The sequence below is a fragment of the Fundulus heteroclitus genome, chromosome 7 (genome assembly GCF_011125445.2).
Source record: "Fundulus heteroclitus isolate FHET01 chromosome 7, MU-UCD_Fhet_4.1, whole genome shotgun sequence".
Lineage (NCBI taxonomy): Eukaryota > Metazoa > Chordata > Actinopteri > Cyprinodontiformes > Fundulidae > Fundulus > Fundulus heteroclitus.
This window is the reverse complement of record NC_046367.1, coordinates 14,671,213-14,681,838: the sequence shown is the minus strand read 5'-3', so window position 1 is coordinate 14,681,838 and position 10,626 is coordinate 14,671,213. Positions and strand designations below refer to the sequence as shown.

Genomic DNA, 10,626 nt, shown 5'->3' with positions numbered 1-10,626 from the left:
AATGAAAACCCAAAATTCACATGGCCATACCAGTGCAGGGATCCCCTGGTGACTAAAGGGAGCATTGGTACTTTGGGAGTCTGGCCAGGTACCAAGTCCTGCTGGAAAATTAACTCAGCATCTCCGTACAGCTTGAGGGAAACATAAAGCGCTCTTAAAATGTCTTTGTAGACGGCTGCTCTTGAGTTTGGACAGGAAGAGACACGGTAGGCCATCACCAGCAGATGGCATGGCACCCCAAATGATCACTGACTGTAAAAACTTCACATTGGATTTAAAGCTACTAGGATTCTGTGACCTCAATTTTATTTTTCTATAAAATGTTTATGATCACCTGAAGAAAAAAAAACTTGAGAACTGAGCAACAGTCCTTTGCTTTCTCTCCTGAGCCCAGGTAAGGGGCTTATGGTGCTGTCGCTGTTGAATCAAGGAATACAATCTTGAATACGTCTGCATGTAGCAGCTCTTCAGGTCTCATTCAATCATAAGAAAGCAACAATGAAGCCCAATTACAGATCGCCTTCTTCTTTTACATCATACAAGTCAATCCCTGCGTGCTCTCAACGACAGATCAAAGGGCCGTGGTTCACCATCAGCAGCATTCACATGGACAAAGTGTTAGAAGGGTGGGGCTGAATTTACCTCGATCTACATGCAGCCTTTTCAAATCTGACGAGTGCTTTAAATACAAGTGCAGTTGTTGTGCAGCATCTTCTGCTTTGTGTCGTCATCATCAGATTCTGACATACAACATTTTACTTGGACATAATTTGGTCCGTCCGATATGACAGTTCTCTGTGGTCACGGACTTGTGACCACCTCCTGACTGGATCAGGGGCGCAGTATTGGTGGAAGCACCTTCAGCCCCCTGTATGTCAGGCACTTAAGATCTCAAATCCTAGGATGAATCTCAGCGAGCCTACTTGCTCCCCCCCACTGTCCACGTCTCGTGGATTTCCCAAACTTCTGAATTGGCTTTGCTTCATAATCTTGTCACAGCTGTAGTTATCCCCGCTGCTTTAGCATCTGTTTCTACCACACTTTTTCCTTCCATCAGACTTTCCCTCAACATGCTTGGATACAGCACTACACACCCCAGCTGTTTTAGCAACAACCTTTTGTGGTTTCTCCATTCTGGCGGAGTCTGCGGGACGGCCACAACAAAACATTTGTGCGTTTGGAATCTTTTTGTTGTAATTTTGCGAGGTAGCAAGTCAAACGTCACAAAATATGTTGAATTATAAATCTATGTAAAAAGCCATTCATTTTTAGCAATGGATTACAGATCAGAAAGTCTAGAAACTCAAACATTTGTCCAGTTTTCAGGTTTCTCTAACTTCTTTAGAGTGTTTGGGGAGCCTGCATTGATGGAAGAGTTCACTTGTGAAATATCTTGGACTTTTAAGCAGATGTCAGATGTTTTTGTACAAAAGTCTGATGTAAAAAAAAAAAAATAAAAAAAAAGTCTGTCCCAACATTTCTATTCGTCACTATGACTCTTTAGCTTCTAACATTAAACAAAACTTGTCATTATGACCCATTTGGCATCCGGTAATGGATGAGACGAAAATTTATAAAAAACAACAGAAAAGGATATTTAAAAAAAATTAGGCAACCGATATAAAATGAATCTGTTTAATTAAATCAAGTAATCAGTTAATAAACACATTATAAACAATGCAAAGTATATATTTCATTAGCTTGATTAAGTTAACGTGTGACACAGCATATCAACCATATCCGTTTATTATATCCTAACATCTTGTAAAGGAAAAGCATTTTAAAACGATGAAAAAGTTCATTCTTCCAAAAACGCATTTATTTAAACTTCAAACAATGTGTTAAAAAACTTGACTCTGTTGTTTCAGTCAAACATGTTCAAAAGCATGATTTTTGTAAACAGCTATTTAGTGTCATCGGAGTGCTTCTGTCTTAAATAGCAGGCACTTTCCGGACATTAAGGTTTGAACTTCTGGGCGAACTCCTCCAGCGTGGACAGAAGCTTCTCCTCCTCCTGCGGAGACGAGCGGGAGGAGGCCAGGGGCAGGTGGGTCGCCACCGGCTTGCGATCTGAAAGAGGAGGAGAAGATGCATCATCAGGAAGCGGAGCAACGATACATCTGTTAACGGGAAAATAAAAATAACAACACACAAAATAGACCCGGTGAAGGCCAAAACAATACTCTGTATTTTAAACCATCGTTCTATCTTTAAAATGGTGAGGCGCTTTTACAGAAGGCAAATTACGCTCAGTCCCTGTTAGAAAGTCGCATTGGTTCCATTCTCATAACATTTAATTTAGGTTCAATACATGTTTCCTTCTATTTTATTCTAATTATTTTCCCCTACTTTCATGCCACTCAGATAACTCTACTTTTTCCGTACACTAAATTTCACAGCAACCGCTACTTGCTTTCCTTTCAATTATGGCTCCTACTGGGATAAAACTGAACGTGGTCCTTATTGACATTCAAAACATTTTATCCTCAGTAATAAAGCAATAAGGATCTTCAGCTGAACTGCTCGCTGTCGTCAACTTTTCAGCAGGTCTATGACTCCTTGAGTTATTTGAGTTATTTGCCAGATAAACAGACAATGGATGTGAGTCAGAGACAACATCAGTAATGTCCAAGTAATATGACCTCTTCTGGTTCCTTTTTATTACACAGCAGACATAAAGGCACGCCTCAGATAATGAGAATATCATGAAAAAGTGTTATTTCGGCGGTCATTTCAGAACGTAAATCTCTTTATAGATTCATTAAACATTGAGTGTCTTATTGCACTCATTCATTTCATGTAGTTCTGAGGATCATGGTTTACAGCTTAATACAAATCCAAAACTCCGTGTCTGGGAGAACTAGAAACTGATGGAGTCACGCCATGATCAGCTCATGGACTCAAACACCTGCAAAGGTTTCCTGAACCTCTGAACGGGAGACCAGGTCTGGCTCTGTAAATGACACAATCATAGGGAAGTGCTGACTGGACAGATGTGCAGAAGACAGTCATCGACACCCTTCGCGAGGAGGGGAGGCCATAAACAGTCACCGCTAAAGAAGCTGGTTGCACCCAAGCTTATTCATAGAAAGTTGAGTGGAAGGAAAAAGTCTGGTAAACCAGGAATAACTGCTGCCTTGAAAGGATTGACAAGCAAAACCCATTCAAGAAGTGGGAAAAGCCGTCCAAGGAGGCTGAAGTTAGCGCATGAAGAGCCACTAAGCACAGACGAATCCTGCACACGGGCTACGGAGAAAAGAACTGCACTGTTACTCAGTTGACCAAAAACGTAAACTTTTGCATTTCATTTGGAAATGAAGGACCCAGAGTCTGCAGGAAGAGAGAAGAGGCACAGGATCCACGTTGCTGGAAGCACCAGTGTCAAGTTTCCACCGTCAGTGATGGTTCTGGGGTGCCATGTCGTCTGCTGGCAGATCCCCACAATCCAGGTTCAGAAAGTAAAAGGCCGGTCCGGAGATTAGTTCCAGCCATTTGCATTTCCCGCTCCACAGCACAGACTGTGGCCTGTTGTAAACGTTCTAGTTATAGCTCCTATTTCTTGACCTTTCCTGAGGTCAACAGTAAGAACTCTAAAAAAAACAAACTTCTGACTTTATGGGTTAAAACACACATGGATGATTCTAGTCAATTAAAAAAAAAGTAAAAAACAAAGCAACTGGACTTGTTTTCCATAGTTTTCCGTAGTTTTTACTTTTTTTTGGAATGACCATGACCTGGATGACTGAGAATCTTCACCATTCTAGTCAATTCTGAGCCTACAGCCTTCTGAAAAAGAACTACAAAGTGCTGTGCTCATACGTTATGCCATGCAAAGGATTGTGGGATTCCTCATAGCTCCTTAGTGCCAGTAAGGGACCTCGCAGGTTCCTATACTAAAGGAGCCATGAGAGGAAGTACACAGGGTCCTTTTCCTACCTCCTTCTCTACTCACAGCACTATTCTTGCACTAACACTTGCATTCAGATTCCTACAACTTTTTATACCGATGCCTTATTTCACATCCTTTTACTGAGCCTGAGCTGCATCGGATCATCTCTAGTCCGACATCTGACATACACTGCAAAAACGGAACTGGAAATAAGTAAAATGTTCTTAAAATTTGTGTATCTGTCCTTGATTTGAGCAGGTAAATAAGATGATTTGCCAATGGAATAAGATTTTTGCACTTAAAATAGGAACAATTCATCTCCATCTCCTTATTTCAAGTGCAGGATGTCTAATTATCTTATTTTAGGGGTCAAAATACTCATTTCATTGGCAGATGATCTTATTTACCTGCTCAAATCAAGGATAAATACACTAACTTTAAGAACATTTTACTTATTTTTAGATCCGTTTTTGCAGTGTAGTCAGGCTGGGCGCCAGCAGAGGTCGGCCTCTCTGCATCGACCACCGCTGATCTGCACCGATAAGGGGTTCCCCCTCACCCTGAAAGAACAGCCCGCTCGGTTGCTTGGTGGCGGCGGCGGACACGGCGAGCCACACCACGGTGTCCGCCCCCATGGCCTCCGTCCTCAGCTTGGACTGCATCTTGGCGTGGAACGAAGGCATGGACGACTGCACAGCTACGCGAGGAGACACAAAAGCCAACACCGGTCACAGACGGACAGAAAGCCGGTTAAAAACGACAAGATTTTTGATATCGGCAAAACGGGGAAAGCAAGGATTTGAGAAAAAGCGGACGGGTTGCTCGTGGAGCATTTACCCGGCGTGTCGGCCCAGCCGGGGTGCATGGAGGAGAAGTGGATCTCTTTGTGCTGCGCGGCCCACCTCTCGGTGAGGACCACCTGCTGCCTCTGAAACACAGGAGGAAATTGCTAATCCACGAGGCCGGTCACTTCCAACATCGCGCCCTCCCAGCGTACGCCATGTTTCCGGCCGCTGACCTTGTTCTGAGCGTAAGCCATGGTGCCGTCAAAGGTGCCCTTCTCAAACTGCAGGTCGTCCACGTTGAGCTTCTGAGTGAGCATACCGCCTGATGACACGGTGATCTGCACAGTGAAAGACAAAAACAGCAGGATTTGACACACTTGGCGCGTTCACATCGCGGCCGAGTCACGCGTCGGTCCGACCGGAACGGAACCCACCACTCTCGGGTCGTCCTCCTTCTTCAGTGCAGGTATCAGCGCAGTGGTGAGGATGTAGGTACCTGTGAAGAACGGCTGCTTTCAACACTTCCTTAAAAAAGGAGATCGTCTTCTTTTTGAGCTCATCGTGGAAAGATTTACACATCATCTGACGTCATTCCACGGTTCGACGACGTTACACATCTGTCACCGTGGAGCAGAGCTCCGGCTCCTTACCGAGCGTGTTTGTGGCGAAGTTCTTCTCCACGCCCTCCTCTGTTAGCTCCCTCTGGTTGACCATGCAGCCTGCGTTGTTGACCTGGGACAACAGCCACCAGAGTACAGTGACAATTAAATCCTGGGAGTGACACGTGTAGGGAGGGGGGGAAGGACACCTACCAGCACGTGGAGCTGATTGTTCGCAGAGAAGTTCTGCGCAAACTCCCAGACCTGCCGTGCGTTGGACATGTCCACGATGTGGATGTGAACGTTCTTTGAAGAGAAAGGAGACAGTTTATTTTTATTTTATTTTTTTTTTACCTTTAATTCAGAGAATTTAATAAGTGTCCCAACAATGACATTCTTAAGGGGCCCAGAAATGGATTGGTGAACTATTTCCTTAGGTGACAAAAGCATTCAGAATCCATTATTTTAAATTGATTTAATTTCTTTAGCATTTTTCTCCCCTGTTACAGCCACAGACTTTAACACAGCAAGATGAACAACGGTGGGTCTTGTGTAGATTTGTGGTCTTCCCCCTTTACTCTGACACTGCTGAATAAAATCCAATGCGGTATGAATACAGGACTGTCTTAGAAAATTAGAATATTGTGATAAAGTTCTTTATTTTCTGTAATGCAATTAAAAAACATGAAATGTCATACATTCTGGATTCATTACAAATCAACTGAAATATCGCAAGCCTTTTATTGTTTTAATATCGCTGATTATGGCGTACAGCTGAAGAAAACTCAAATATCCTATCTCAAAATATTAAAATATCGTGAAAAAGTATACTAGTAGGCTATTCAACTAATCACTTGAATCGTCTAATTAACTCGAAACACTGCAGGGTTTCCTGAGCCTTGAAAAACACTCAGCTTGGTTCAGTAAACTAAATCACAAGTATGGTAGTAGTTAAGAGACGACAAAAGATTCTCACAGTAACTGGTGTACTGACCATGGCATTACTGTCCTTGATTGGCCTGCCAATTCCCCTGACCTGAACCCCATAGAGAATTTGTGGGGTATTGTGAAGAAGAAGCTGAAAGACACCAGAGCCAACAATGCAAATGAGCTAAAGGCCGCTATTGAAGCATCCTGGGCATCCATAACACCTCAGCAATGCCACAGGCTGATTGCCTCCATGCCACGCCGCATTGATGCAGTAATCTGTGCAAAAGGATTCCCAACCAAGTACTGAGTGCATTAATGGACATTTTCAAATGTTTGACTTTGTTTTGCTGTTATAATTTTTTTTTACTTGGTCTGAGGAAATATTCTAATATTTTGAGATAGGATTTTTGAGTTTTCTTCAGCTGTACGCCATAATCAGCGATATTAAAACAATAAAAGGCTTGCGATATTTCAGTTGATTTGTAATGAATCCAGAATGTATGACATTTCATGTTTTTTAATTGCATTACAGAAAATAAAGAACTTTATCACAATATTCAAATTTTCTGAGACAGTCCTGTATAGCTGTGTTGGGGAACGCTTCAGAGGGTTGATGGAGCTCATTAGGGCACAAACAGCCTCATGAAGACCAAGGAACACAGCAGACAGCTCAGAGAGAAGCTTACAAAGCAATATCCCGAGCTAATGTCCACCTAAACTTAAAGGCCAGGCAAGGAGAGCATTGACAAGAGGAGTGGCCGAGAGGGCGCGTGGTAACTCTGGAGGAGCTGCAGAGATGCGTAGCCCCGCAGATGGAAAAATCTGAGGAGAAATCTGCCATTTATGGAGGAGTGGCATAAAAAAAAAAAAAAAAACGGCTGTTCACAACCGGCAAGTTCAGTTGTGGAGTTTCTTGGCAGCGCTGGTACAGACATACTTAAGATGTTTTCCACGTTTCAGATGTTGTTTTATTAAAACCGTGCATCATTTGCCCTCCACGTCAGAATCATGTATTAAATGTTCCCGGTCTGTCACATTAAATCCGGATAAAAAGCGTTTAGTTCTCCGTTGTAAGAGTGTAATAACATCATGTGGAAAACCTGAAAGGGTACCAGGACGTCTGCAGGGCACCGTAACACGTTGGTACGGAAGAATTTCTGCTCAGACACACGTTTTCTCCCTCAGGATTGCCAGAAACGACCTTTTTACATCTATGCGACATGTTTTATGGAGCCAAAGGAGCGGGTCGCGTGTTATGTTGAACTGAACGCATGTAAGGCCATACAGCTGGGTCCAGAGGTGCTCTGGAGGAACGCTCTTTGAAGTTATAAATTAACAGAAAGGTGTGGAGAGTGGCTCGCATCGCAGCGTTGTTCTGATGTGGGCTGCAAAGCTTCAGTGGTGTTAGTTCTTTCCAGGGTTGAGAAAAAACACACACACACACACACACACACACACACACACACAACACCTACCTCATTTTTGCTCTGCGCGACAATCTCGTCTTTGGCCGTCTCTGCTCGTCCCTTGTTTCGACAAATCAGGTGAACAGTTCCTCCTGCAGGATCGATTCAAATCCTCATGAGTGGCTTCGTCGGTCATGACCTCCATTATAACGCAGACACTTTTAATGTAAAATGTACTTATTTCAAGTAAACACAGTGATATGGTGCAGTAACTTCTATATGCAAGTAAGAGATGCACCAATCAGAGTGCATTCAATCACTTAATAAAATGGTTCAGCCTTCATGTACGACGTCACACTGGGTGCATAGCAGAGCAGCTGCTGGGTTTTAGACTAGATAACCACCTTCCACACCGAAGAGCGTCGTTGTTAAATAGGCCTGGCAGTGCTCAGGCGCGGAGCGTTTAGGCAATGCTCACCTCGTTTGGCAATTTCCTGCGCTGCAGCTTTCCCTATCCCGCTGTTGGCCCCTGTGACCATAAAGGACCTGCCGCTCAGGTTTACATCCAGGTCGGCCGGGGCGAAACGCTTCGCTGCAGCTTCATACCCGCCTCTGTGGAAATCAGGGAAAACCGCAGTCGGTAACGCTCACTTTCAAAGGAGATAATAGACACAGATGTCATACAGAGGCACATCCAAGTACTCCGTGTTATTTGTATAAGTATGTTAATTATCTTTGAGATGAGTTTTATTTCTGCAGCGTTTTTTATTAAATTATTTTAGGTATTAGAGCCGTGCGACACTGGACATCCAGACCATGCACTCATTTGTGCCTGCAGGGGGGACGATTTGTACGAAGCTGGTGATTTCAAGTTATTCACTGCAATTTACTCCCAGTCTACCAGAGGAAAACATTGTTTTATAACTTAATAATATCTGCCAGCAGAAGGTGGGCCAGATTTGTTTTGATCTGATCAGGGTGTCTTAATCTGCCATATTTAGTTTGACTGCAATAGGATCAGATCCAAAATAAGTGAAATTCAAAGTTTTCGTAAAGTAATATAAAAGTCAAAAAAAATTCTAGGTGAGAATTGAGCGTTTTGCGGTCTACGAAGACAAAAAAAAAAAAAGACACGCGACAATTTATGGGTCAAAAATGGCCTCGTAACTCATTGGTTGAACAGATCACGTGAAAATAAAAAGTAAATAAATAAGAATCAAGAATCATCAAGAAGCTTTGTTATCATTATGTGTTACCATAAAGACATTTTTGGTGGGGCAGACACCGGCTAACGATGCACATGATTAGGCATAACACGGAGACCCAACAAGACATGATCTTTTAATAAAAAAAAAAGACCATCAAACAGTTTTGCACTGCCCAACAACAACACTCCCTGAGAGGCTTAAGTGTGCATATAGTCCTTAGCAGATAATGAAATTATTTTCAAGTCAAAAATATAGCAGTCTGCAATACTGTGCAGTATATTTAATTGCAGAATTGTGCACTTCACATGGATCTCTAAACAGACAGACCCTGAGAGATTTAGGTGTGTTAATACACAGAAACAGTATAAACAATTTCCATCAGTTCAGAAACCTGTGTAGGCGGTAGTGTGTTTGTAACATGTAAGAGGTTATGAACTGGGCTGATGGTTTGTTGATTTCCAGCAGGGGGCGATAGCCCTCAGAGCTTTGGGAAATAAGCTGTTTTAAGTCTGTTAGTTTTTGATTTAATCTTTCTGAATCGTTTCCCTGATGGAAGTGGGACAGACAGTGTATTCCCTGGGTGGGTGGGATCTGTGGCAACACGTCTGGCCCTTTTCTGGACTCATGTAGTATAGATTGTCCTGTAGACGGCATCCCACAATCCCCTGTGATGTCCTCACCACCCGTGCTAAATAAGCAAATAAAGCACTTTTTTGATGATTCTGAATCCAAGCTCCCCACAGGTTTCAACATTAACTTAATTGAGGGACGATAAAGAGCTCCTCAATTCAAAGAGGATTGGTCGGAACTACAGAGAAACAGTTGCGGAGAATCTCAAGCGAGTCTGGCCGGCCCCATTCACTTCAACAAGATATAACAGCCATGACTTCATATGATCTGATTTTCCATCGAATCGCAAGGTTTGTTGTGTCTTGGCCTTCTAACCTACAAACATTATTCTGTTATTACCTCTAAATAGTACTTTATGACTGTTTTAGGTGAAATAGTGAAACAAGTCTTTTATTTTCATTTATTATTTTTTTTACCCTGTGTTTGTAAAGGTGGCCTAGGCAGATGACTGGCAAAGAAAATTGAGCATTCATAGAAATCTGACATAACTCGAAGTGTATGGAACCGATGAATGAATCTCCTAATGTGTCTGGAAGGGACCCCCAAATTTCTAGGTCCTAGGAACGCCTCTGCTTGGGTCTTCTTTAGCTGTTCACATCCATGCAGAGGAAAGTAATATTCAAAGGCCAAAGAAGATCAGATGCTGCCATTTTTCCTACTTGTTGTTGTTTTTCTCGCTAACTGAGAAGCATAACGAAGAGAAAGAGTGAACTTTAACCATTTAGCGCACTGAACGTAAACCACCGCGCCCCTTCACGGTTACAGCTTGTACAACTGGATGACTCTGAATCCATCCTCGCTTTAAGGTTGTCAGCGTTACACAAGAAATGGTTGGTAAATGACGCGCAAGCCTTAACCACAACACGACTGTCCATTTGCTAGTGGGAGACGCTCAGCACTTACTTCGTATACTCCTGCAGTCCTTTCACAAACCAAACGGTATTCCTGTAAATAGACATGTTCCCACACAGGTAGCTGTTGCTTGTCTTGACACTGTAGAATGACGGGAGTTGTCCATCAGAGGGCGTATTTAGCTGTTTTGTTTCGTAAGAATGACTGGAACGTGGGTCGGCTGGGGGGGTCACGTGTCTTACAACCGGAAGTGCGTTTTGTAACAAGTTTCCACAGCACACCTAGCGGATCTTCCGGTTTTCTTACTCCAAGTGACACTGGACGAAG

At 43.0% G+C, this 10,626-nt stretch overlaps 1 protein-coding gene across 1 annotated transcript; it reads right to left on the bottom strand.

The window, feature by feature from the left end:
• Positions 1-1,621: 1,621 nt before the first annotated feature.
• On the bottom strand, positions 1,622-10,549 carry dhrs12 (dehydrogenase/reductase (SDR family) member 12). The gene is made up of 10 exons (XM_012868557.3): positions 10,351-10,549; positions 8,088-8,221; positions 7,679-7,761; positions 5,487-5,579; positions 5,325-5,406; positions 5,109-5,170; positions 4,908-5,012; positions 4,727-4,817; positions 4,449-4,586; positions 1,622-2,070 (listed from the first exon to the last, which is right to left on the bottom strand). The coding sequence occupies exons 1-10, from the start codon at positions 10,404-10,406 to the stop codon at positions 1,958-1,960; spliced, it is 957 nt and encodes a 318-aa protein (XP_012724011.2). The 5' UTR covers positions 10,407-10,549; the 3' UTR covers positions 1,622-1,957.
• Positions 10,550-10,626: the final 77 nt, after the last annotated feature.

Bases quoted from the DNA above. Each gene is read 5' to 3' on its own strand.
- dhrs12 (XM_012868557.3), bottom strand. From the start codon at position 10,406: ATGTCTATTTACAGGAATACCGTTTGGTTTGTGAAAGGACTGCAGGAG. The intron at 8,222-10,350 runs GTAAGTGCTGAG...TGATTTCCACAG, and splicing joins GGACTGCAGGAGTATACGAA to AGGCGGGTATGAAGCTGCAG. The intron at 5,407-5,486 runs GTAGGTGTCCTT...CTGTTGTCCCAG, and splicing joins ACAATCAGCTCCACGTGCTG to GTCAACAACGCAGGCTGCAT.